Source organism: Vitis riparia, chromosome 8 (assembly GCF_004353265.1).
Source record: "Vitis riparia cultivar Riparia Gloire de Montpellier isolate 1030 chromosome 8, EGFV_Vit.rip_1.0, whole genome shotgun sequence".
In the NCBI taxonomy this organism is placed as follows: domain Eukaryota; kingdom Viridiplantae; phylum Streptophyta; class Magnoliopsida; order Vitales; family Vitaceae; genus Vitis; species Vitis riparia.
The window spans coordinates 14444592-14471651 of record NC_048438.1 but is presented as its reverse complement, the minus strand read 5'-3'; the positions used below and the strand labels follow the sequence as shown (position 1 = coordinate 14471651).

At 33.1% G+C, this 27060-nt stretch overlaps 4 protein-coding genes across 4 annotated transcripts; 1 reads left to right on the top strand and 3 right to left on the bottom strand.

The window, feature by feature from the left end:
* Positions 1-10597: 10597 nt before the first annotated feature.
* On the top strand, positions 10598-14030 carry LOC117920382 (short-chain dehydrogenase TIC 32 B, chloroplastic-like). Its single transcript, XM_034837866.1, has 8 exons — positions 10598-10868; positions 12352-12583; positions 12680-12759; positions 12857-13010; positions 13120-13198; positions 13327-13411; positions 13509-13555; positions 13666-14030. The coding sequence occupies exons 1-8, from the start codon at positions 10751-10753 to the stop codon at positions 13843-13845; spliced, it is 975 nt and encodes a 324-aa protein (XP_034693757.1). The 5' UTR covers positions 10598-10750; the 3' UTR covers positions 13846-14030.
* A 153-nt stretch (positions 14031-14183) lies between these two features.
* Positions 14184-14930, bottom strand: LOC117920383. Its single transcript, XM_034837867.1, has one exon. It carries the CDS (start codon positions 14853-14855, stop codon positions 14493-14495), a length of 363 nt encoding a protein of 120 aa, XP_034693758.1. The 5' UTR covers positions 14856-14930; the 3' UTR covers positions 14184-14492.
* Positions 14931-17052: 2122 nt separating this feature from the next.
* LOC117920381 (UNC93-like protein 3) lies at positions 17053-22953 on the bottom strand. Its single transcript, XM_034837865.1, has 10 exons — positions 22448-22953; positions 21822-21985; positions 21026-21089; positions 20809-20922; positions 20606-20650; positions 19029-19279; positions 18805-18895; positions 18142-18254; positions 17898-18021; positions 17053-17328 (listed from the first exon to the last, which is right to left on the bottom strand). The coding sequence occupies exons 1-10, from the start codon at positions 22613-22615 to the stop codon at positions 17128-17130; spliced, it is 1335 nt and encodes a 444-aa protein (XP_034693756.1). The 5' UTR covers positions 22616-22953; the 3' UTR covers positions 17053-17127.
* Positions 22954-25502: 2549 nt separating this feature from the next.
* LOC117920644 (RING-H2 finger protein ATL22-like) lies at positions 25503-26210 on the bottom strand. The gene has a single exon (XM_034838243.1). The coding sequence runs from the start codon at positions 26208-26210 to the stop codon at positions 25503-25505; it is 708 nt and encodes a 235-aa protein (XP_034694134.1).
* Positions 26211-27060: the final 850 nt, after the last annotated feature.

The following is a 27060-nucleotide window of genomic DNA, read 5'->3' as shown; positions in this document are numbered from 1 at the left end:
TTGAAATGTGAATGAATTTGATTTGATGACTAGCGAATTGAGCTTACTAGAACTTGTATTTCTTATCATTTATAATACACTTTTTTACATTTATTAGCATGTATGTGTTGTAGATGTGTAATTTATTGTTGTTGAGTTATGGTCAAAATAATTTTTAAAAATTGTAAATATTTTTTAAACTTTAAATTTAAAGTTTAATATAACTTTCAAAAACCAATTACATTTAAACCCTAAATTGACTTACTAACTATTTAAATAAAATCAAAATAACTTTAAATAAATTCCGTGTGATTTATTTATTTTAATTACAAGAACCTCAATTTAATATTGATTTAAATATAAATTGAAAATGTCAATTAAACCAATTTTTCTTTTAAAATTGTGATTTTTTAGTTAAGTTAGTAATTCTGGACAAAATACATAGGTGTCTCATAATTCAATTTTTCCAAATCCTTTTTCATCCTATTTGCTTAATGAAGATCAAGTTGTTAAATTTTCTAAGAGACCAGTATATGTAGTTAAGGTTGGAACTGAATGATATTGAATCAACCATATATTTTAAAATGTTGTTTTATATATATATATATATATTAAAGAGTTAGGAAGACTTGGGAAGCATTTTTTTTACTAAGTGTTTAACTGCACTATTCTAAGATCAATGATCGATCTTGGTTACACTTTTTTTATGTTATCTCATCCATTGGATGAAGGGTTTTTTTCAACTTACAAAAAAAAAAACAACTTCCAAAAATAGAGAGAAAAACTTGTGATTGTTCCTAGTGTTCTTTTGTCTTGCCAAATTGAGGTGTTTGGTTGCTAAGAAAATCCCATTCAAGTTGTTTACTAATAGATTTTCTTGATAAAAAATTGGTTGATTTCTTTATTCATTCATCTCTTAATTTTTTATTTATTTCGGTTTAGGTGAAAACCCATTTTCTTCTTAAGTAAGCTTCAAGAAAAGGCTAAGGTCAAGCTTGATAAGGATGCCAAACAAATTTAGGAAAATAAAGACATGTTGTTGAAGTAAAAAGGTATTAGTCAAGTAGTCCATGAAGAATTAGAAGACTTAAGTTAGGTAAATCTTTGTACACATTATTTTTTCTTCAGAGTGAAATTTTTTATTAGTGGTATGTTCGTGTTTTTTTTTTTAAATTCTTCAAAGGTTTTTTTAGGTAAATTCTAGTGTCATTGTCTCTCTTTCTCTTATTCTACTCCTTGATTTATTTTCAATTTAGTTTTCATTTATTTATTGTGGATATAAGTTGAATGGGAGAACAATAAGCTGATAATAGGTATGATCTTCTTTGGATATCTTGTCTAATGAAAATTTATTCTTATGAATCGTGTTGGGAAGTGTTTAAATATTAGCATGTAACCTGCATTTAACAAATTGTTTAAAGAGTGTTGTTGCATTTATATTTGTATGTAACTTTTACTCTGTTGACAAGTATTTAAAGAAAAAAATTTGTGAAAAATTCTAAGGTTAAATGGTATGTGTGGGGTCCTATTAAATTGATTTAAAAACACTTATTCATCCCTTTTGGTGTTGTCTGTCATTGAGATTCACCTTAAAAAAAATGGATGACTTTGCGGATATTTTTACAACTTAAGTTTATAAAGGAAAAGGTAAAGAATGTTGAGTTGTGAAGCCCGAATGAGTTTTATTATACTTTACTCGGAATGTTGGGGTCAAACTGTCCAAAAGATAATTACATTAATCGTTGAACCACGTTAAAATTTTTATCTTTTATTTATTTATTTTTGTTCGTGGTTTGACTAACAAATAAGAAACAAATAAGTAGAGGGCTGAGACAAAAAAATGGAAATAATTGGGTAGAGTAAATATTAAAAACGCTAGAATAATCTTGGAGGTTAGTGTAGTATATAAAATAGAGGCCAAGTCTTGCAATTATGATTATCCTTTGGGAAATTAGTATAGTTTTTCTTTAATTATATATTTTAACTTTTTAAATTTCAATCAAAGTATTAGACATTCAAAAGAGAATATTTTTTTTTTTTGTTATTATTATCTTTTTACTTTTACTTATGAGAAAAAAAATAGTCTTTCATTATATTATAAATATTTTTATTTTATGAAAAAAAATAGGTATCACTTAATATATTTAGACAAACAACTCCAATAATAAATCATTTTTCTTAAAAGGAAAAGTGATGCTTGATTAATGATTTTCTAATTTCGATAAACCAAACCAATTTAATTATAATATGGGTTCAGGTTGTTGTGATATCAAATCTACATAATTAAGAAATTAAATAAGAAATAAAAGTTTTGCTTAATAAATAATTGAAATGTCCAAAGCATGTCTCCCAGATAGGAGCAAAATGCTACTTAATATAAATTATAATAAATGATGGCCCAGATGCACTCAATTTTGGAGCCTTAAGAAAAAGATTGAGAATGTATTTAATAGTATTTTTATTTAAAATGTTTTTAATAGAAATATTTTTTTTTCTGAAAATATTTTTAAGAGGATTACCAATCAAACATTTCTCTAAAAACCATTATAAGTATTTTTTCAAAATTTTAAAAATATTTCCTAAAATTACCAAATACCTCTTCTTTTTTTTTTCAAAAACACTTTTTAGACTAAAAAGTAAAAACTCTTTCTAAAATCATTGTCAACCATGTTTTATTTATTATTATTTTTTTTGATAAATTATATTGAATGTTTAAAACATGGTTGACATTGAAAAATGGGTACAATTCATCTTTATTATTAAGGAATTGTCCAAATGTTATTGACGAAATTATCTATCAAATATAACTGCCATTTAAATTCTCAACCAAACTTTGCGAGGCGAATTAAATAAAGATTGACTTAAGTAGAACTAACTTTTGTCCATGCCCACTTGAATTGATACAACACATCACACCCAACAAATTGTTTTACATTTTTATGTACTGTTGAGAATTGTCCCACATTATATTTATTATTTACCACCCATACTACCCCAATCTAAAACTTTCGGGTAATTCTTAGGGTACAAAGGAGGAATGCAAAAAAAAAAATCAATAGATGTAATTTAATCCAACTAAAATTAACTAATTTTGAGACTATGATGATCTTTCTAGAAAATAAAATAATACATAATATAATTAAATTTAACATTTCTTTCTTTTAAAGTTATTTAAAACAATATTAACCGAAATATTGATACATATTATGATATAAATTATAGATATAAAATTGGGATTGGTGTAAGCTCGGGTTGGCCAAACCCTTAATACAAGCTCAATCCAAGAGAAATTTAACATAAGTTCAACTAAAATATTAAATACATTTATTAAAACTTTCTGAAACTTGGATAGGACCAACCCACAAATTACATATTTACAAAAAGTTTGGCTTAATTTTGATCTAAGTATAAATCAATGACATCAACTTGCTTTTAACACGTGAGAATAAGAATGGAAATAAAATGTGAATGAAGGTAAATTATCATATCATGTAAAAAAACGAGGAATCAAAATCTTAGAAAGAGGGGAGAGTGATGTTTAGTTTTAATATTAATGATTTTTCACTGGGATTCTCATTTTAAAAAATAATCTAAACTCATTAATAAATAAAATTATTTTTTTTTCTTCCTATTTCATATTTCACGTTATTGTAGTTGGAAACGAAAAGGTAAAGAAGACCATGGGCTAAAGAAGTTATCAAGGGAAATTTAAATATCTATATATATATATATATATTATTTTTCAATGTTTAAAATTATATTGCATCTTAATATTTTCTATTTTAAAAAAATGAAATTTCTCCTATATTTAATGGCATTCATGATTAAGATATTTAAATTTTATAAATGAATTTTTTATATTATATTATTCAATATATATAAATTATATATATATACACACATATTAAATATTACTATATATTTTATAAATATTTTTTTAGGTTTTTTTTAACAACAAATTTAAATTTATAATAAAAAATTATTTTATAAACTATGTAATATAACAAAATAAAAAAAAAATTATGACACATAAAATATATAGATATCTTACATTTTAATTTAAAATTAATATGTCCTACATAGAATTGATATAAAAAAGTCAGGTATATGATATATCCTACCACTTATTTAATCTCATGTTCTATAGAATATAAAATAAAATAAATAATCATATCTTTCCATCAAATATGGGATAGGGTATCAAATCCTTTATTTTATTTTATTGCATGCTATATCTAATCAATCAAATATGTTCTTCATGTATTGAGCAGGCGGTGAAGCAAACAATCCGTAGCGGGGACTATACTAGAGAGAGCAACTGTTATCAAAACCTCCACCCTACAAAAGATAATCTCCGTACAGTTGTAAGAGAGACTGAGCTACCATCCTTCTTCATGTGAAGTTGCTCGTGGAGCAGAGCGCAGAGCTGTTGTCATACAATGAATCTCATCGGTAAGCGCTGACGCTACTGCTGTTGGGATGGGCAAGTGGCTCGCCATTCACGCACAACTAATGAAGTTGGTTGTAAAACTGAACGCTCCATTCATTGAAAGCAAAGCTTGGCTTAATGAAAAATCCAATGGCCTCTGGTCCCGGTACTGTTCCTATGTCATGATGTTAAGTATTCACGTTTATGTAGTTTTATCCCGTGGTGGAGCCTGGCCCATATGAATTATTAAAGTGCCATGCGTTGAGAATTAAATAGCAGTTCCACGGCGTTTGCTGTCATTTCCCAATTCATGGCTCCTCAGGAATTTGCGTTTAGACATCCCACTCTGTAGGTGCCAATATCGTTGATGTCTTCTCCTGTATTCAGCCAGCGAATTTCTGTTCTAGGGTGTGTACTCTAATGGGCTCTCTGGGACGCCTTTGTCCCAGTCTCTCAGATAAGTTTTAGCCCCAAAATACTCCAAATCTGCCTAACCCAGCCCTTGACAATTCAGCTTTAGAGCAGGCTCATTTCCTAGAAAAGGGTTCTATTACCATCTCCATTCCTCTAAATATAGGTCTACATCATTTTCAATTTGACCAAAAGAAGCCCAATTATGCATGGACTGTCCCTAGGCTCTGTATGGCAAAATTGAATTAAAAAACAAACTCTTGTATACTGGTATAACACAGATGGAAAAACGTTTAATGCTGGGTGGCAACTTGGTATGCCAGCCCAAAATATTCCAACGAAATGAACCCATCATCTAGTGAAGACAAGTCAGAAAGGAGAGGCGACATGCGATTATTCCACCAATAATCTATTGGAACACTTTCTTTGACGGCTAAAGAGTACGAATCACAACTCACTAGTCCTAAGATTAGGTGATGAATTTAAACGGGCATTTATTGAGGAACTAAATCATTATGGAACCGAAGAAGTTGGCATATGCTTCCTCTTTAATTCCATGAGTACTCTGAAACCGACTCATTATGAAAATGTTAAAAATAACATGCTCGTAATTTTCTTCTTCTTCATTTTGTTATCTCGGTTGAAGGCCGGTCCATACTTCGACTTTAATCACTGCATGTATGCTTGAGAAGAATTATAACAACGTCACAAGTAATTAAAATTTAAATTATAAAATAAAAACAAAAATAAATCCGCCTGTGAAACAATTATAGGAGACATGGCGGGCGCCTAACCGAAGAGGACAAAAGAAGTGTACCCTATGGAAAAATGATACTTACTGTTATGAGTTCAAACTTCAAAGAGACCAGCGAAAAATCGTTGAACACATCCAATTCATGATTACTTCGAATACTAACCGGGTCGTTGTTTCTACAGGAGTTTATAGTTCTCCAGGAAAACAGCAAATTTCCGGGAAATTTTTCTTCCTTCCTGAAAGTTGGAAACAGGAAGACAGAAAATCCCCGAGGAGCAGGCTCGTGTGGGCTTTGTCAATATAAATGATAGACAACTTGAACAGACAGTCATCCCCATTCCTAACATCCCCATCTGGTGCATGGGGATCGTGGTCTCGAATTTTCACTCTGAAAAATTCTAACGTAGGACCCAGTTGAGGTTTCAAAAGTAAAATAAGATTTCAAACGTTTCATCAATTTGTTCACGAAATTAGGCGTGGGGTTTGTTTTTTTCTTATGAATTTGAAGAACTCGTGACAACACGTGGATTTATACAAGTCTAAGATTTAAATTCTATGAAGTTCAAATTGATTTTTTATAATAGTACAAACCTATTAACCTACCATATGACTCTGTCCCTTATTAGATAAGGATTAAGTTGGATGGTTATGGACGACTTTTTGGTTGATGATCAAAATCTTCAAATATATAAATAATAATTTTTTCATTAATTTTTTCATTCGCTCATGTACAGAATATATATAGAGGGTAATCACCATTGTAAGAATGAGAAAGAATAATACAAGAAAAGAATAATATAAGGAAATAACAACTAATATCCTAATATCTCAACTTTCCTAATATCTCAATATTCCTAATATCTCAACTTTCCTAATATCTAAACATTCCTAATATCTCAACACTCCCCCTCAAGTTGGTGCATAGATGTCACACATGCCCAACTTGTCTAAAAATTTTGAGAACAATTGACTTGAGACAGCTTTGGTGAGGATATCAACCAATTGATTTTCTGATCGAATCTTAGGCAACTCCACAATCTTATCATCCAACTTTTCCTTAATGAAGAATCCATCCACCTCGACATGTTTTGTACGATCATGTTGTACTGGATTATGAACAATGTCACATGCGGCTTTATTGTCACAAAACAATCGAATTGGTTGCCTAGATAGGTAACCTAAATCCTGTAAGAGTAGTCTTAGCCATAATGTCTCACAAAGTCCTAGAGTCATACCTTTAAATTCCGCTTCTGCACTTGAACGGACGACGACATTTTGCTTCTTACTTTTCCATGTCACAAAATTACCACCTACAAAGGTAAAGTAACCATATGAAGATCGCCTATCATCCACTGCACCGGCCCAATCAGCATCAGTATATACTTCTATACTCTAATGATCAACATTTTTAGCGAACAAAATTCCCTTCCTAGGAGCATTCTTCAAATACTTCAAAATACGCATGACTGCATTCATATGTTGCTCTTCAGGATTATGCATGTATTGACTCACTACACTCAATACATAAGCAAGATCTGGTCTTGTATGAGCTAAGTACATTAATCTCCCCACAAGTCTCTGGTATCTTCCCTTATCGGTTGATACTTGATTAGGCTCAACACACAATTTCAGACCTTCTTCTATTGGTGTATTAACAGGTTGACATTTCAGTCTCCTGTAAAAGATCTAAGGCATACTTTCTTTGAGATAGAAAAATTCCTTCACTTGATCAAGAAACTTCAATCCCAAGAAAGTATTTTAGAGGACCTAGATCTTTCATTTCGAATTCTCTAGATAGATAATTTTGCAAACATTTTCTTTCTTCAGGATCATTTCCTGTAACTACCATGTCATCCACATATACGATGAGTGTCGTAATCTTACCATGTTGCTTTTTCAGGAACAAAGTGTGATCTGAATTACTTTGACGATAGCCAAAAGCTCTCATTGACTTTGTGAACCTTCCAAACCATGCTCTCGGGGATTGCTTCAACCCATACAATGACTTCTTCAATTTGCACACCTTCTGACATTGCTTTTCTGACACCATGCATCCTGGTGGAAGATTCATATATACTTTTTCAGATAACTCGCCATGCAGAAAGACATTTTTCACATCGAACTGTTGTAATGGCCAATCTAGGTTTGTAGCTAAAGATAGTAATACTCGAATTGTATTGATCTTAGCTACAGGTGCAAATGTCTCTGTGTAGTCAATTCCATAAGTTTGAGTGTACCCTTTTGCTACCAGTCTTGCTTTAAATCATTCCATACTACCATCTGCCTTATACTTCACAGTATAGATCCAACGACACCTAACTGGCTTCTTTCCTGGTGGACATTCTATGAGTTCCCATGTTTCATTCTTCTGCAATGATTTCATTTCTTCATTTATAGCTGCTTTCCACCTTGGATCAGTTAAGGCTTCCTGCACACTATTAGGAATAGCTATAGTAGATAATTGATTTACAAATGACTTATTTGATTCAGACAAACGATGGTTAGATACATAGTTGCTCATGGGATATTTGACTTTGCTAGACAATTCAGGTTCATATGTGGGTTTAGGAATACCTCTATTATGACGGTGTGGTAACCGTTCCATGAATGGATCAGGTTCCAAATTAAGAACACCCTCAGCAGACGACGATTGGTTTGGTATTTCAGTGAAGACATCTTCGAACCCAAATTGTTGACCACTCATATCCAACTCACCCGCTTCTTGGTTCACTAGTTCAGATTTTCCAGATTCATCCTCCTCATAGATATGATAATCATAATCGAGAGTCTGAATTTCCTTATGGTACTCCCCCTGAAGTTCAGACTCAAATGAAAAATACATTGAATCTTCATGAAACACCACATCCATTGTAATAAACATTTGTCGAGTTGGAGGATGGTAACGTCGATATCCTTTTTTGTGCAATGCATATCCAACAAACACACATTGCAATGCATGCGAAGTTAATTTGGTGCGTTGGTGTTTGTGTAGATGCACAAATGCCATGCAACCAAAAACACGAGGAGGTAGATTTGGGACAGTTGGGGCAACTATGGCATTAGTAAGAGCTCGGAGAGGTGTTTGGAAGTTAATTGGGCTAGAAAGTACCCGATTGATCAAGTATGTGGCAGATGTGATTGCTTCTCCCCAATAAGATATCGGTATTTTTGCTGCTATCAAGGAAGCACAAACAACCTCTAACAAGTGCCGATTTTTTCGTTCAACGACTCCATTTTGCTGGGGTGTATTGGAACAAGTAGTATGATGAATGATCTCATGTTCTTCCAAATACTTTTGAAGATCAGAACTCTGATATTCTCCACCATTATCACTACGCAAAACCCGAACCTTTGCATTGTACTGAGTTTCAATCATTTTATGAAAATTTTGAAACAACAAGTTCACTTCATCTTTGGTCTTCATCAAGCATAACCATGTCATTCTGGTACAATCATTAATAAAAGTAACAAACCAACGTGAGCCACTCAAAGTTGGGACTTGGGATGGGCCCCAAACATCAGAATGTATAACCATAAAAGGAAGCGGACTTTTATTCAAAATTAACGGAAACGAAGCACCATGACTTTTAGCCAATTCACAAATATCACAACGGAAACCAGAAATATCACTCTTTGCAAACAAACTAGGAAACAATTTTTTTAAATAACCAAAGGAAGCATGTCCTAGACGTCGATGCCACAACCAAATTTCAGACTTTTTCTTCTCTTCCTCAGATCCATCTGTCATCAAGGCTTGTTGCAACTTATTTGAATCCTTTGAATGCAAGTCCAAGTAATAGAGTTTTCCCCGCCTAATACCACAATCAATCGTCTGTCTTGTTTGGATGTCCTTAATCACACAAAATTCAGGCCAAAAAATGACAATACAAGATAAGGATCCTTCCCCAATGACTAGGGTTGTGTTACCATTGGCTGTGGAAACAATTTTTTTGTGAGGAAGGTCTAAAGGGTGAAACTTGTCTAAAATCAAAAGTCATATGATCTGTAGTACCAAAATCAATTATCCATGCACTATTAATCACAGGTGTAAAAGTATTTAAAAACTTACCACCATGATCTGTAGCGACTACCAATGCAGAGGCTTTCTCAGCAACATTAGCATTTGTTTTTATTTCAACAACAGTTGCAGTCGAGGTTTTCTTGGAATCTTTCTTCCGTTGATCACGATTATTATCATTAATAACAAAGTGGTGATAGCCTAAACATGATCTAAAGGTCCATGGTTCAAACCCTCGGTTCCTCATTGTTTTCCTGGTCATACCAAGAGTCGTTGCTTTGAAATTGTGGGATATCCAGACTGGTGAGATCAGTCTTATTGCAATGAGTGCATTTGAAGGTTGACTTATCAATATTAGGGTTTGTCTTAGGATGGTTGATCGTTGTTGAACTGTCATAGCGACAAAATATCCAGGATTTCAATTTCATGGCTCTGATACCATCTTCAAATTGATAAATAATAGTTTTTTCATTAATTTTTTCATTCGATCATGTACAGAATATATATAGAGGGTAATCATCATTCTAAGAATGAGAAAGAATGATATAAGGAAATAACAACTAATATCTTAATATCTCAATATTCCTAATATCTCAATATTCATAATATTTCAATATTTCTTATATCTAAACATTCCTAATATCTAAACATTCCTAATATCTTAACACAAAATGTTAATTCATATGAATTTTTTATTTTATTTTAAGAAAAATCATATTGGTAAGATGAGAGGCGTACGGCATATTAAATAGAGAGTTATGGGGGGTTGCAGAGAGGCTAATGCAACATTAATTAGCCAGTAATGGATATGACAGTATGTTTTTGAAAGAGGATTTTGTCCGCGCTGTCCAGATTGAAGAAGGGAAAGATGGGGATGGTTGGGAAGTCGCTTAGAGGTGGTCAGTGGTCACCGACGGGGCATTGAATTCTGATACATGTAAAACGAGCCCCACAAATGACTCTCACCTACACCGCCCCAACTCATAAATTCCCATGTCTTCACTTTCACTTGTCTTCATCCCGCTTCCAACACATCTCTCTGCCTTTATCTGTCTCTCCCCCCTGCATTCTTGACTATCGCCTCCTCTGTTTTCTGAGAAAAGAAACTCTTTCTCCATCTCTCTCTCTCTCTCTCTCTCTCTCACACACAAAACTTCTCATGGGAATCTTTTCATTGATTACTGGGAGGCCAGGCCCCAGTGGCTTTGGATCCGCTTCCACTGCTGAACAAGTTACAGAAGGAGTTGATGCCAGCAACCTCACTGCGATCGTCACTGGTCAGCTCTGCCTTTCCTTTTCCATGGGCTTTGTTTTCTTCTCACAAAGTGCACGATCTCTTGGACTGTTTGGTCAATGTTGTGCGTGTAATTATATGATCTCTGAGTTGGGATTTTCTTCGTACCTGTTTTTCATGGCTCAGCATTCACTGTCTTTCTGTGTTGTTTTGGTTTCTTTTCGGCCTTTTCCTGTTTCTTGGTTTTTGTTCCTCATTCTGTGCAGGGTTTCATGGGCTGTTAGCGTGCAGTGACAGTGCGAGGCTACTAAAGAAGGTGACCACAACTTCCTCTGAAACACCGTGGAAGCAGTCAAAACAAGCACCTTCCTTTCTTCTTTTGCCTTCATTTTCTTCCTCTCTTTTCTAACTACCCAAACAGAAATTCCGCAATTCTCGAATTTTTTCCTGATTCAAAAAGACATTGAAAATGAAAATTGATTCTGTAATTTATTTGCTCTTCTTTTATTCGGAAACATATGTCCTCTTCTAACACTGTCGTGATCCCTTAAGACTCTTTGACCCTGTTTGAATTAATCTCTGCCATGTTAAAACCTCAATCAAACTTTTTATGCCTACTTCTTAGACAATTTGTTCATCAAACTTATGATTAAAGAAAAAAGTTTAATATAGTAGAAAAATATTATAATTTTCAAAAAAAAAAAAATGATCTTCCCCTCTTTTTTTATTATTTATTTATTTTTTGAATTTTTAGAAACCCATTATAAATTTGATTTTCTCTTCCAATATAAAAATTATTTTAATTATTATTAATTTTCCCCTTTTTTAATTCTTTCAAAACGAACATAGCCTACTGGCGTGCGAAGAGCGTACTGTACACCAAATGCTTTGAATCTTCTTCAATAAGCTGTTTCAATAGCAACCTTCCCCCCCCCACCGCCTGCCATTATTTTCTGAACTTGTGTCAGGAGGCCCCTCCTATCTAGCCCTCAATGTCCTCTCTCTTAGAAATAATTTGGACTTTGTTTCCACCTTTTTTAGGTTATCTTTCTTTGGTCCCGAAAATGAGAGAAAAGAAAATAGCTAATTTAGTGTTTTATCTTAATTCACCTCAATTAATTAACAGGTAATCTGCTTGAACCTTAAGAACCAGTCCCATGAAGTCATAAAACGAGGCAGAAATTAATTGGTGATGGAATGGCCATGTGCCATATAGCAAAGTATTTTAAAAAAGTTATGTGCATGGTGACCCCATGACAGCTGTGGATTTGGCTTGGAGGATGATGATGATGGGGATGGTACTCGATCTCCCGTTGCTTTCTGTCAATGCTCTTGTTGCTAAACTTATTTAGTCCTTTGATTTGGATTGACTTCATTTTTTTATTTTATTTTTTTAAATGGAGGATTCATTGTGGCATATGGATATGATTTTTGAGCTGTTTATTCGTATTTCATATTTGATCTTGGTCTTCCTTGTATTCTCTGTTCCTACTTGATTTAAAATGAAGAGGCAAATGTTGTTGTAGGAGGAGCAAGTGGGATCGGTTTTGAGACAGCAAGGGTCTTGGCTCTGCGGAAAGCTCATGTGGTCATAGCAGCTAGGAACATGGATGCTGCAAATGAAGCCAAACAGCTAATTCTTAAAGACAATGAAGCCGCTCATGTTGATGTTCTAAAACTCGACCTTTGCTCAATGAAGTCCATTAGGGCATTTGTGGATAACTTCAATGCCCTCAATCTTCCCCTAAACCTTTTGATGTGATCTCTCTCTCTTTCCCTCTCTGATTCTTAGTACAAGCATGATACTTTTGATCTTCAATTCTACCAACCCTAACCATTCACCTTAATTTTCAGAAACAACGCGGGTATTATGTTTTGCCCCTTCCAACTTTCACAAGATGGGATAGAGTCCCAATTTGCAACAAATCATATTGGTAAGTAGAAAAGAGCAGGAGTCTCTCATCAAGTATAGGGATAGCCTAGTACTTTGTTGATTCTCAATTCAAATGGTTTTCTCACCTTTATGATCAGGCCATTTCCTCTTAACAAACCTCCTGCTTGACAAAATGAAGAGCACGGCTAGGACGACAGGTATTGAGGGCAGAATTGTGAATCTGTCTTCAATAGCCCACCTACACACTTACGAAAATGGGATAAAATTTGATGGCATCAATGATGAGAAGAGGTGTGCTATTTTTAAAGAACTCCTCTTTCTTTCTGATTTAGTCCATTATTTCATAGAAATCCATTCTTATGATAGCGTGTTTTTCTACTGCATCATTTTCTGAGATCAGTTACTCGGACAAGAGGGCGTACGGCCAATCCAAGCTTGCAAACATATTACATGCCAAAGAGCTCTCACGGCGTTTGCAGGTGATTCTAGTGCTTAATTCTTCTTCAAAAAGATCCACTGCGTTTATGTTTCGGTTCACTTATTTTAAAGTTTGACATTCTGGGTTTCTGACTAATTTACCACACATATTTTCTGACTTGGAATGCAGGAAGAGGGTGCAAATATCACCGTCAATGCCGTCCACCCAGGGTTGATAATGACCAATCTCTTTCGACATTCTGCCGTTCTGATGAGTATGCCTTAAAAGACTCCAATTTTTATTTATACACACAATGTTTGTGCACAAAGGGATTTTTCTTTCCCCAAATTCTCATTTTCTTCTTCTTGCAGAAATTTTGCAAATGCTCTCGTACATCCTATGGAAGAACGTACCACAGGTAAATCATCCCGTCTCTCAATGAAAGCCAGAGTCATTTGCCCAAAAATCACAGCAGGCAGTCGAATTTCAGTGGGAATGACTTGGGAAAAAAATTAAATTTCTTTTCAGGGAGCAGCCACCACATGTTACGTTGCGCTACACCCAAGTATGAAAGGTGTGACGGGGAAGTACTATCTGGACTGCAATGAGATGGCCCCGAGCGCATATGCTAGTGACGAAACCTTGGCGAAAAAACTGTGGGACTTCAGCAACAAGTTGGTTAACTCACCTCCAACCACTTCAAATTAGATGTTGTGTCCTCTTGGTTGTGTGTCTAGATTGCAATTGTTACAACTTACAACACTAGCAGGTATATTAACTTGTGATATGCGAGTAACTATGTGTTTATGGGTTTAGTTTCTTTGGACAAAAGAACCTGCATCTTGTTCATAGTAATATTAATATCATTTGAATTTTCTTTTGTTGTGTCTTCACACCTTCCGAGACCTCTGACTTCCATTCAATCTTCTTCTCTTCTCTTTTTTTTTTAATGAATTGTCATGAATGTGTTTGAGTTTGATCTGGGTTGACATCTTTCGACCAAATTACAAATCAGAAAGAAATCAGCAAACTAATCGATCACTTTGTCAAAGGCAAACAAAAACGGTTATAATTGAAGCCAAACGGGCCTCTACCAAGTCATCATCTTTTATGGTTCTTTTCCAGACGAAGCCGTTGTCCACAAAATTGAAAGCCCTCCCGACTCCCACCTTCCTTTTCTTTTTCCTTTTTTTTTTCCTTAAAAAAAAAAATCATTTTAGAATAAACTCTGCGTACAAATCAGAACGGTGATAGACTCGAATACACCGTCGGTTCCAACGCAGAGCACTACACCTGGTTTTAACCAGACACATGGAAAGGATTTTCGGATTTTCGCATCTGAATCTGGGGCGGACTCAACGAGGCAAGTCGTCCTCCCACAAGCCCATGGCTCGAACCAAACATGCAGAACCAGCCACAACAACAGCCGCAAAAACTGGAGGCACCAATAAATCCATGCTAAACTTGGCAAACAAATGAGCCGGCAAACACAGAACCTCCCCCGGAAGGTCCAGCGGAACCCTAATGAACCCTTCTGCGTCGCATGCTCTGGAGAAGGAAGAAGACGGAGATATCGCCCATACAAAGGCAGCCTCCGGCAAGAAGGAAGCAACTGCAACCGTGGCGGATAGGAGCGCGGTCCAGGCCGCAGCGTAGAGTAGCAAGGGCCAGCGAGAGGTGAGAGGGCGGAGTATGGAGTCGAAGAAGGAGAGAGACATCGTTGAGAATGTTAAAATAGTTGAAAGGGTTAGGGTTTATAAGAAGGGAGATGAGCCTAATCTCAACCACTTTTCTGTGATGAATTGAGTTTAGTTGAGTGAGAGGAGAAAGACGAAAGGGTAGGAGGAAAAAAACAACTCCTCTTGGCCAACTCACCAACTGGAGAACGGACGCGTTGAAAGCGTTGATCTAGTTACACGTGTCTGTATCCAGACCAAAGTTGTTCGGTCTATTCAGAGGCAGTTTTAAGTTTTAACGAGTGTGTCCAAATTTTCTTCATTTTTTTTGGTCTCATTTTTCAGTTATAACTTACATGTAAAACATAAAATTCCCAATTCCTTCATAATTTTTCTCATTCAGCATAAATAAAAAAATCCATTTTCATTCTCTCTTTTCCTAAATTTCTTTCCAGTCTTTTCTTCTTTTTTCGGTTGGATTCCAACATAGATTTAGGTTTATTTAACAAGTGTTTTTTAAAACAATTTTTTATTATTCAAAACAAAAAAAATATAAAAAAAACACATTTCACAACCAAAAACTATTTTTTATTCTTTTTTTTTAAGAATATAAAATAAAATATTTTTAAATAACATCATTTAATTATTTTTTTTATTCAAACACGTAAGATAATTAAAAATAAAATATTATATATAAAAATCATTTTTGAAACATATTTAAAAAATATTAAAATAATTTAAGTTTTAAAACAGATTTTTATTTTACAAAGATTAGATAATAGTTTTCAAAAACTATTCTAAAAAACTATTTTTTTCATAATTGTTTTGGAGAAATGTTATAAAATAGACATTTAAATTTTCATAAAGAATAATTTAAAAATAAATCAAGTCCATTTTTCGCAATTTTATTTTAGAAATTATAAAAAAAATAAAAAAATAAACTCGATCATGTGCATAGGAGTTAAAGCTGCACCTTGTCGCTAAGTGGTTATACAATTAAGCATACCTTCCATTACACGAATATACGTCCCTTTTATTGCTGCACAATAACATTTTCGGGTCGAAGATTGGTCACCAATAATTTCCATCATCCCTTGATATGTCGGAAAAAGCACCTTCTAACGGTGAGTTGAAGGCACCCTTTGCATTTTGTGAATCTAGGTTTTGCCTACTATAGAGTGATCTCTCATTCGCCAAAGATGGAATCCCCACTGGACCTAACCAAAGAGCTATTACTTGGGATAACTTGCAAAAGGTTCAGCCCTATTCGTTGGCTGGTCGAGAAAAATAGAATGTATCGAACTTTCATCATCAATGAAGATTTTTCTGGACTCCATTTAGTCGCCAATTCAATTAAGATTCCTCGACTTTAATTAGGCACCAATAAGGTTACTACAAGGTGTCCAACTTTGTCATCCCAAGTTTGGAAAAATATCAAGTCTCAACATGCACGTTGTCGGCTTTCAACTAGCTAGACTTTAACTTGGTTGACCACTTCAATGTTAGTCATCCGAGCCTCCTAACTTCCCCCATTGATAACAGGCATCCAACATCACATTTCAAAAGGATTTGGTCCAATTCCTCACTTTTCAGGCATTGGCTTCAACTTCTATTAGGCTTGCATACTTGTAGACCCTTGTGAAATATATTTATATATACATACAGACAAAGTAACTGCAACAAAGGTATGAAGAAGTATGTATAGAGTCCAAAGGGGTTCCTTGCCATCTGTCCTATTTCTTATTTACAGCCGCTCTCAAGTGGTTGCACAATAACGCATACCATGGATTACACAAATATTGTGCGGCCGTAGCCCTACGGTAAATTCCAACATTTATAATGCACCTTGTTTTTTCTCAACTAGACTTAATCTCGCACCCCACCGTTTCCTAGACATCTAAACATCTAGGAGAATAACAATCCGCCCCAAAAGATGGAGATGACAACTCCACCCCAATGTGGTCAACTTGAGGCATGTTGAGAGTGGATGGTACCCCTCAATTATTAAAAGAGCCCATACGCGTTTCCATTATTATTATTACTATTATATTTTTTGGGTTATAAATTCTTCCCATAGAAACACCCTCAATAACAATTATTACAAGCTAAAAAGGTGCAGTGATGGCATGGGTAGGTAGACCAATCTCCCACTTGCATTTTGTGAATCTTCAATTTTCAATTTTAAATTTACCTTGAAAGGCCTCACAAAACTACTTTGGGGTGGATTTTCCAGACGAGATACAGAATAATAGGCCACACTCCTTGCATAACACAAAAGCGCATACATCACTTTGGAAGTAACATTCATTACATATTAGCTTGCTACCTGTGGAGAAGTAGAAGAGGAGAATGCTCTCTCTACCTTATGAGTTAAAAAGAGAAAGGCAGAGAATGCAGTGAAGAGTGAAGCAAGCATCACCACCAACATGGCTTGCAGTGAGATGTATGGGCTCAGGAAAAAGACAGCTGAAATTGAAGCACTCTGCCACACCTTGTATTGTGCAAATGCTCCTTCCTGTCTCAGATGGAATAACAAAGAGTAAATGCCAGTTGTCAATCATGTAAAAGGTAAGAAGTATAAAATTATTGGTTATGATCATTTCACTGGGCGAAACCTTCCGGAAACCCCAAATGATAGGCTTCATGCTCCTAAATTAATCCATGTTAGCATCTACTTCTGCCGATTCTTTCACTTCCTCTAGAAAGAACAATGACCTCTAGGGGGAAACTCTGGGCCGTTTGTCTCTATATCTCCAACACTATTATTTTCTATCTAATGGAAAAAGGGGTCCCAGCTTATGCCATTTATGAAGCTGACAGGAACTCGACATCTGGGACTGGTAATTAGAATACAAGAGCTCTTTCCCTGAGAGAGGGAGAGAGAAAGAGTTGGGAAATACACCCACCATCAACTTCATTGGCAGTTAAGATTCATAAAAGAATATTGTCCCTTCATTCAGACTATGAGAAGCATGGTTGATATCACACTAAGTTGAAGTTTTTACAATTACACCAATTAATGTTGTTAGGACGTCAAAGGAAGTCACACCAACAAAGGCTTCAATAAATAGAATATATTATTACCGTATCACTCTTGAAGAGAATCCCAATCAAAGCATTAATCTGTGTATTGAAGACTCCATCACCAATGCCCCATATGGCCGCCATGAGAAGTGGGTATATTGTGCCAAGCACTCCACTAGTTACCCTGCAAAACCACACAGTATAAACAAGGAGTTGTAAGTACAAAGGTAATTTCAGATTGGATCCTTGAATCAAAACTTCAGGTTCTATAAAACTGGTACAATTATATCACAAGAGAACTCACCTGTATTTCAGTAGAATCCAGAGCAGCACAATAACCTGAGCAAAAGCTCCGCCTGAAACTATCCAAGTGATTGACAATAGACCAGACGTGAGTCGACCAGCAGCCAGTGAACACTGATACAAGTTAAACACACAAGTTGAGACTGAACAGCCAAAAGGATTGAGACAAACAACAAAATAATGTACCAAAATGTTATTTCCAGGTTGCTGCACTTCTACAAGTTCCAACCACAAGCTTAGCCTAAAAAATATGAAATTGTTCAAGTAAATAATAAATTATTCCAAATTGGTCTTTTTTCACTATTTTGCACTCCAAGAAAGCATGGGATTACACAGGAGCTAAATTACCTATTGCCAGATTCATCAACTAATACCATCAAGTTGATAGATGTCCCATCACAAATATAACTGCTCAAGGAAGAAAAATAGAAAAGGATGCCCCCGCAATATCAAAGGTTTCTTCTTTGTATTCCCTCCTCTTTCATTAAAAGCTGAAATTTGTTTAAACATTCACCCCCCCTATTTTTACACTTTGATAAGATTTAGGATAAGGAAAAAGATCCTCTTCCAAAATTGATGCCTATCAAATCAAACCCATTCACTGGTTTTGCCAGCTATTTCAGTTAATAAAACAAAGGCAAGCAATCTGCATTACTATACTTACAATTGCATCAAAAGCGCCAAATACTGCCATTGATCCACCCACACCAGACACTCCAAGTGCGGGAGTTACTATATATTTGGTGAATTCAGCCCTAAAGGGAAGAAAAGAAGTTCCATGTTTAATAGAGAGATGGAAAAAGGGAAAACAGGAGCAAAAAACCATGCAAAGTGAAATATAGTGGCTACAAGCTAGTACAGCTCATCATGCTTTGAATGAGTATTTACCATACAAATGCTTGTTGTAAGCCCGAATAGACAAAGAGGGGGATGATCAATAGCATCCGGACATCAAACAATGGAGTGATAACTGACTTCGACAGAGACACTGCATAAGAGTAGAAACCAACAGCAGGTTCCAGTGATCCCTCCTCTCCTTTATTATCCCTTCTGCGTAAGAACCACATGAGTATGGTGCCTAAGGTCATGCTACAAAGGAACACAATGAATAATAAGGTTGTCCCTCCAGCACTTCCCTTCTGCAGTGATGTAAAAGAAACCAAACTATAAGAATTGCTCCAAAAGAATTTCAAATTGTTAACTTTGAACTAACAAAGTGATGCATGTGATAGGAAAAACGTCGAGGTTTAAAAACACCATAACTATATGATGGTGTCAATCTAGCTACTGTTTGGTTTTGAGTTGTCAAATAAATAGTATTCAAGCTCAAGAAGTTGATCATGATTTTGTATGAGCAAAGAATTGCTTCTTGACCAAAAGGTTCTAAGGTGGGTAAAAGACTCCCAGAAAGTCTACCCTAAAAGCACCGCTTCAAAAGAAAATTCCAACAGACAACCTCTATCAGCTCAATGCAGAATTAAAGAACCTATTATTACATAGACTTTGTAACTCCTAATAGAACTGGTTCATATGTATCAATGCATGCATGCCTCAGAGGCTCATTGCTAAGAATGGACTCTAAAACCTACTGCCCCCAAGAACATAATTAATGATAAACACCACCAAAATCCATCCTAAGTCAACAGTGATTATTTTTATTTTCCTTATTTCATTCTTTTGGTAAAAAAAAAAAAAAAAAAACAGTTTTTATAGGCTAAATTTTCATTGCCAAAAGCAACTAGGTTATAACAAATAAGAAGATCGATAGTGGATTATTTTCCTGATTGTCAAACTTAGAACTGAATTTAGACATTCTATTCTAACTCACAGTTCTAAAATGAGAAATTCTATCCTTCCAGAAGTAGAACCTTCACAGTCATACTACTGGACTTAAATCACAAGAAGATCTATGTTTTAATTGAACTCAACAAAGTATGTCAGTGCAACAAAATTTGTCATAAAGACCATTTGTCCTTACACTATGTTAATCCAAATCAAGTGGAAAATAATTATTTTTCTTCAATAATCAAATGCTAACTTACAGTTCTAAAATGAGAAATTCTATCCTTCCAGAAGTAGAACCTTCATAGTCATACTACTGGACTTAAATCACAAGAAGATCTATGTTTTAATCAAACTCAACAAAATATGTCAATGCAACAAAATTTGCCATAAAGACCATTTGTCCTTGCACCATGTTAATCCAAATAATTCAAACTATTATATTTTTGAAAACTACCAAATAGTTATACATAAGGGATGGAAAATAATATTTTTCTTCAATTAGGAACATAAATCAAGTGCAATCCCTATCCAAAACTACCTAATAACTAAGAAGATCGGATAAGAGATGCATTGTGTGCACTGACTGCCAGATGGAAGCAAAATAAAGGTAATGATTGATAATACAACCAGAAATCTTGACCATGCAAACAAAAAGTTGGAATTGTGATTACAACACATACCTTTCCATCTTTCAATAGAGCAAGAGTGATAAGATTTCCAGCAAACTGCAAAATTTTAAAAAATAAAAATTACAAAAAAAAAAAGAAAAAAGTGTTACAAATTGATGCATACACATATCAAGTCCAAATTGACCAAGAATGAATGCAGTCTTATGGAACTAGCATACAGTTCAAACTGTCCAGAAAAAGTTCAGACCCTTTACCTGGTGGCTGGCAAACATTCCCCAAAACTCCCCATTGAAGTTACCAATTACTGTTCCTTCATGTAAGTTATTGTCATTTGCATGACTACGAGCAGTGGCAGTGAGATATGTCCCCTGATAGTACAAAATAAGGTGAAGAAAGAATTTAAAGATTAATTACTGTCACTTCATTAAAATAACAAATAGTTAAAGGAAACTTAAAATATATGGCTTGTACCTGTCCAACCCATATCACTGAAGCAGTAAAACCAAGGTATACAGAAGCCGGAACCATTGTGGACCTACAAGAAGAATCATCCAATATTCTTTTAGTGTCTTTGGTTAGAAATTAACATGAACTTCAACGCAATGACTCCAGATCATATCAAAAATCCCTAAAAAAGACCAGGTTTCCTAATAATTGCAGGATCTGCTAGGCTACATAAGATTCAAAATATAAATAGTAAGGTTCGAATGAAATTCATTTTATTTAGATTTAAATTCCATTTGACATATATGACTCAAATCCTCAATGATAGCATGTACAACTAGCTACCTCAGAAATGAAGCCCATACAAGAAATGAAAAGAAGAATAAGCAACATATTCACATTCAACTTTTTTAAAGGGGAAAAAGGGTGAATATGTGATCAACATGAAACAGGCCCCTAGAATAACTCTAATAGATGAAAGAAGCCACACTTCTAGAATGTTTCTTTACCCCAAAAAATTCTGTTCCACTGAGTGATTGATTAACTAACTCACAAAACAAAGATTACAGGTAAAGAGAGGAGTAAAAAAAATCAAAAGGCTCTGTTTGGTCAATGAGAAAATATGGAATCTTACAGTACTTGGGCCCAAAATACTCTTGGTTTACTTGAGGTAAAATCTTCACTTTATAGAAATCAAAACTACATGAAACATGAGACTGAAAATTGTTTTCTTCTATTCCTTTCCTCAGCAATCAAAGATAGGAATATATAGACACAAACTCAACTCAATAATCTAATTCTATCAATGCTAAGAAAATAATACCATCTTGGTTTCAAATTTGCAGCCATGAATAACCAGTAACCAGTAGTCCCAAGAATCAGAGCATTCTTTGACCCCATCATCCGTACCACCAAGGAAGCAATTAAAGAGAAAATGGTGAAGGATAGATACAATATCCCCAGCGCAATAGTTCCCAAATCTTCGTCCTGAAATGAAAATCAAATCCTAAACAGTCAAAATGGGCCAAATAAATCAAACATGAAGTAATTGAAAACTCTGTTTAATTACTGAGAATCAATTTAGTTTCCTGATCCATAAGGAAATGAGAGAAAAAAGAGGAGCAACTAAAACAACCGGGAACATAAGCATTTATTTGGTTACTGAGAAAGAAGAGGAAAGTAAAAGAAAACAAAATTTTGATCCTTATATTTTTCTGTTGTTTTTGTTCCCAAATACTGAAAAAACTCCACTGATCCATTCATTTGAACTTCTCTTCGTTTCTTTAAAGAACAAAACAAAACAAAACAAAAAGAAAAAGAAAACTAAGATTTGAATTACATAATTTTCCTACTTTTTCTTCCACAACCAAGTGGCACCTAAGGTTTTAATTATATTTTCCACCAGATCGTTGACAACCAAACAATTAAATTCAAATAATTGAAACTCACAGTGTTGACAGAACTCTCCAGATTCTGAGTAGCTCCATAAGCAAGAAAGATCAATAAGAAGGAACAACTCAAAATATGAACATCTCTAGTATGGTTCTGTAGGGTTTTACTCTGCGAGTCGGAAACAACGAGTGGTGATTCTTCGTCGCGAGAATCCACAGAATCCATAGCTTCGAGTTATCAATTCAATTGACCACAGACTCGCTATAAAACCCTAGACCTCTGGGATAAAGTCCAAAAGCATATGACCAAAACAAAGTGTATCGCCGGCAGGAACTTTGAGAGCTAGAAGACGTGTGAAAGAGTTAGAACTTCGAATAATTTAGGCGATGAAAACCTAAGGCCCATTTAGTTGTTGAGAAAAAAATGGGAAAACGAAATGAAGGTCCAAGGATTGTGATTTTTCTTTTTTTTCTTCCGACGGTTTCTCTGTGACCAAACACAAGTTAGGAAGAATCTGAGAATAAGACAGACGGTAATGGAGAGCAACGGGGTGGAGAAAGGCGAGGCTCTCATATTATAATTGTTGTTGTTAGGTGCATTTGGGCCGCTGGTCCATGTTTTTTGGTTCCTACTTTTTATAATTTTATAAAAAAAATTATAAATTTAATTTATATAATATTACTTATATTTAATGCTGGTCTTATTAAAAATAAAAGTAGTTTTATAATTATAAATAAATAATTTTTAATAAAATATAAAATCTTAAAATTATAATATATATATTTTTTTATTAAAAATATTATTTTACTGTATATTATAAAAATATGGATATTAATATTTTTTAAATGATATTTTTGTTAAAATAAATAATAATAATTAATTATATTTTATTTATATTAAATTTAAAAACAAAAAAAAAAAACTTTATTTTGAACTGGTTTTGATTTAGTTTGCAATTAATTAAGTTAGCTTTTTGCATTTTAAATAATTTTTTAAAATTTAAAAATTCACTTGATTTAATGTCTATTTACCTAGTATCTTTTATTTTCTATTTTTTTGAAAATATAGTATGTGGACAAGAAAAACAATAAAGTAATTATTTATTATATACTAATTGTGGTCTATTATTTTTGGTAATGATTAAAAATATTTTGTGAGTTTGAAATTAATTTTAAAAATTATTAAACTCTTCAATAAATTTAATGTGTTTTAAAATTAATAGATTTTTAACAAATCCGATGCATCTAACCTTCTAATTTGGAGTCTATTTAAGAAAATTTAGAAAAATATGATCCCTAAAGAAGATAAACCTTAGAGTCATTCTAACCAATTTTTGTTAATAAATTTCTATTATAATTTTTTAGTATTAATTGGATCATTGTTTGAATTTTAAAATATTTTTATAAATTATTAAACTTATTAATAAATCAAATATATGAAATTTTAGTCGCTTTTGAGTTTAATTTTTTAGTGAAAATTTTGTAAAAAATATAGTTACATATGAAGAAAGAATTAATAAAATCACTCATAATCAATTTTGCCTTGTGAAATTTTAGTGTTAATTGATTTGATTTTGAGTTATCCCACGATCTAATATTAATTAGATTGTTTTCTAATTTTAAATTATTTTTACAAGTTAGTAAATTATGGGTATTGAATATAGTTTTATTTAAAATTTATTTATCTATAAAAAATCAAAGAAGTTAAATAATATTTAAAAAAAGCAAAAGAAAACATATTTAAATATTTTTTATATTTTTCCATGAAAAGAGAACGAAAGAATAAAATATATTATATCATACTTAATTTTTTAATAGTTTTTTTAAAGTTATTTTTCATTTCTTTATTTTGTATTATTTTAAAAAAGATGTTTATTCTCTTAAAAATAAAAGAAAAAAAAAACAAATTGGCGAATCTAGTTCAATTTTAATTTGTTCAAATCTCTAAGACCGAAATGCTTATTAAAAATCCAAAACATGTTCCTAGAAAGTAATAAGGAAAAAAAAAATTAAAAAAAATGATTTTCTTATATTTGATTTCACTATAAAAAATATAAAATCAAATCAAATATAATTAAAATTAGTTAAAATTTTATATATTTTAAAATTATTTAATATTTATATAATAGTAAAAATTAAATAAAATAAATTTTTAAAAACATATAAAAATAATTTATTGACTTTGAATTTCTTTTTTATTTTTCTTTCCTTTCACTTTTTTCTCTCTATTTTTTTTCTCACATTTTTCATCAAATTTTCTCCAAGAACCAAACATAACCTAGAAAATCAACCAATAAATGGATTCTTTTATTTAGAATGATGCATGTAACATAGCTACGAGGGATTGAAAAGTGGATCCTCATGGATTTCTCAAAAAAAAAATAATAATAAATAAGCATTATATGTAATATAAGGTTAAAAATATTATCATTTTTTTATTTTACAAAAAAATATATTAATTATTTTTTAAATATGGTTTATTTTGAAAGTCCACATAAATATTTAAATTTCTTATAAAATATTTAAAATTGTATATGATAAAAGCAAGAAATTTAAATATTTCCTAAACTCCGACGGCTGCATGTGAGAAGATCTTGTCTTTACGGTAGGCTATGGGGCCATGGCTGGCGATGGAGGGGAAGATATGAGATGGGTATGGTGGAGGATGAAGGTGGAATGCAGTGAACTGGAAGAGAGAGAGCAGCAGCTTGGAAGGTGGTGGTGCATGGACTGTGGAGGCGTAATGGAGATGGGCAGTGGCGGCGCGTGGTGATAGAGCCAGAGAATAAAGAAAACTTACATAATTTTTCTTCTCCAATTTATGGAGGAAAAAAAAATATTCTTGTACATTTTTTGAAAAAAATTACTGCAAAGAAACAATATTGTTAAGAATGTTATTGATAAGATATTTAATACTCAATGAAGGCTAGATTGTGGAGGAGTATTTTAAGCATCCATTACTTAAATGACAAAAATTTGTAGATATAATGGAGCAATATCCTATCTTAATATACCCTTCTTTTATTATAGACATTCATATAAAATAATTACAATCGAATGAGAATTGTTACAATGATTAAAAATCAAGTAATTAAAAAAAAATTACACGTAAATCAAGCAACTGACTTTGGCATTTCAAATCGACACAATGGACACAAGTGATTATACTCTAACCACTTCACTATACAAGGAGTGTGATAAACATGTGAGCATGGCATTCGTACAACTTCTTCCATTTCACTTGTAAATTCTTCCAAACATATCGAACACCGATCATCGAGTTTCATTTTTACCTTTTCCAACTTATCAATTGATGATTTAGTTGCAGGTACTATCTTCATGGCTTCGTCTTGCATTGATGTTGTAACAACGGTGGCAAGTCTCTCATTATCGATATCCTCAATTATAAGTTCCATAAGTGGTCTACTCACATAGGTGGTAACATTCATAATGACTATAAAGATTGGCCTCACATTCGGCATGATCATGGATCGAGCCAAACTTGCGACTTTGCATATCAAAAGTTGGGAGTATGCATGGGGGATCCTTTGTAATCTAAACATCTGATAAATGATTGAATAACGAGGATCATCTAAAATTAACTCCTGATGACGCACAATTACAGTGTGTTTCCCCAACAAGTATTGCTCTTTATTAATAATTGAAGCAGTCAACTCACCATCATTGTCTTGTGCTCGATCCATATGCCTTGATGTCTCCATGCCCCAAACATGAACTGGAATCACATTCCAACGCACAACCTCTTCATTGTCACCCGGAAAAATTTTACATATCCGATACCCAACTCTAGACCACGACATCTTCAATCAAGTAGAAGAAAAATTGGAAGACACTAGGGAATGTAAACAACAATAATGACCTTGAGTTGTGAGTTGTATATATTTATAGTAGTTTAACTCTTGGGTAGTCATAAAAGGAAAGTACGAGTTAGACATGGAATAGGAAATAGACATTGTTTCCTAATAGTACTCTACTTCTTAGTTAAAAAGAATCTATATAAGTAAGAAATCCAATTAATAAATAAACTAATCACATCATACTATAATATAGCATTTTAAAATATTATATCAAATTATGGACCCGTATAATTTTATTTTTTTTAAAAGAGAATTGCTTAGTATTTAGGTATAAATTTTTTTAAAAAAAAAATTATTGAAATATGGACCCGTATCTTCTAGGTGTCCCCTTCATCGAAGAGACTTATTTATTTGGAGTACTTACTATTTTGAAAAAGATTTGTTTATTTGGAATTGTTACTATTTTGAAAAGGATTTGTTTATTTGGGATAGTTACTATTTTGAAAAAGATTTGCTTATTTGGATAGTTACTATTTTGAAAAAGATTTGCTTATTTGGAATAGTTACTATTTTGAAAAAAGATTTTTTTATTGTTTATGAAGTAGTTACTTATTTGATTTTTTAAAATAAGAAAAATAAAATAAGAAAAAAATTGTGTGACTCCCAAAAAGTAAAAAAAATAAATGAAGTTTTATTCACAATTTTCCACATATTTTTTCTTTTTATTTTTATTTTTAAATTTGTATAATTAAATAGGCAATATATAATAAAAAATCAATAAAAATAAATTATAGAGTAAAAATTAGCACAAAATAGGATATAATATGATAAGATATGTATATCCAAAGATATC

Coding starts and splice junctions, on each gene's coding strand:
- LOC117920644 (XM_034838243.1), bottom strand. CDS start 26,210: ATGTCGTGGTCTAGAGTTGGGTATCGGATATGTAAAATTTTTCCGGGT.
- LOC117920381 (XM_034837865.1), bottom strand. CDS start 22,615: ATGGATTCTGTGGATTCTCGCGACGAAGAATCACCACTCGTTGTTTCC. Junction 21,090..21,821: donor GCAAATTTGAAACCAAGATG/GTATTATTTTCT, acceptor TTCTTCTTGTAG/GTCCACAATGGTTCCGGCTT. Junction 18,896..19,028: donor TTACAACAAGCATTTGTATG/GTAAATACTCAT, acceptor TCTTCCCTTTAG/GGCTGAATTCACCAAATATA.
- LOC117920382 (XM_034837866.1), top strand. CDS start 10,751: ATGGGAATCTTTTCATTGATTACTGGGAGGCCAGGCCCCAGTGGCTTT. Junction 10,869..12,351: donor CCTCACTGCGATCGTCACTG/GTCAGCTCTGCC, acceptor ATGTTGTTGTAG/GAGGAGCAAGTGGGATCGGT. Junction 13,199..13,326: donor AGCTCTCACGGCGTTTGCAG/GTGATTCTAGTG, acceptor CTTGGAATGCAG/GAAGAGGGTGCAAATATCAC.
- LOC117920383 (XM_034837867.1), bottom strand. CDS start 14,855: ATGTCTCTCTCCTTCTTCGACTCCATACTCCGCCCTCTCACCTCTCGC.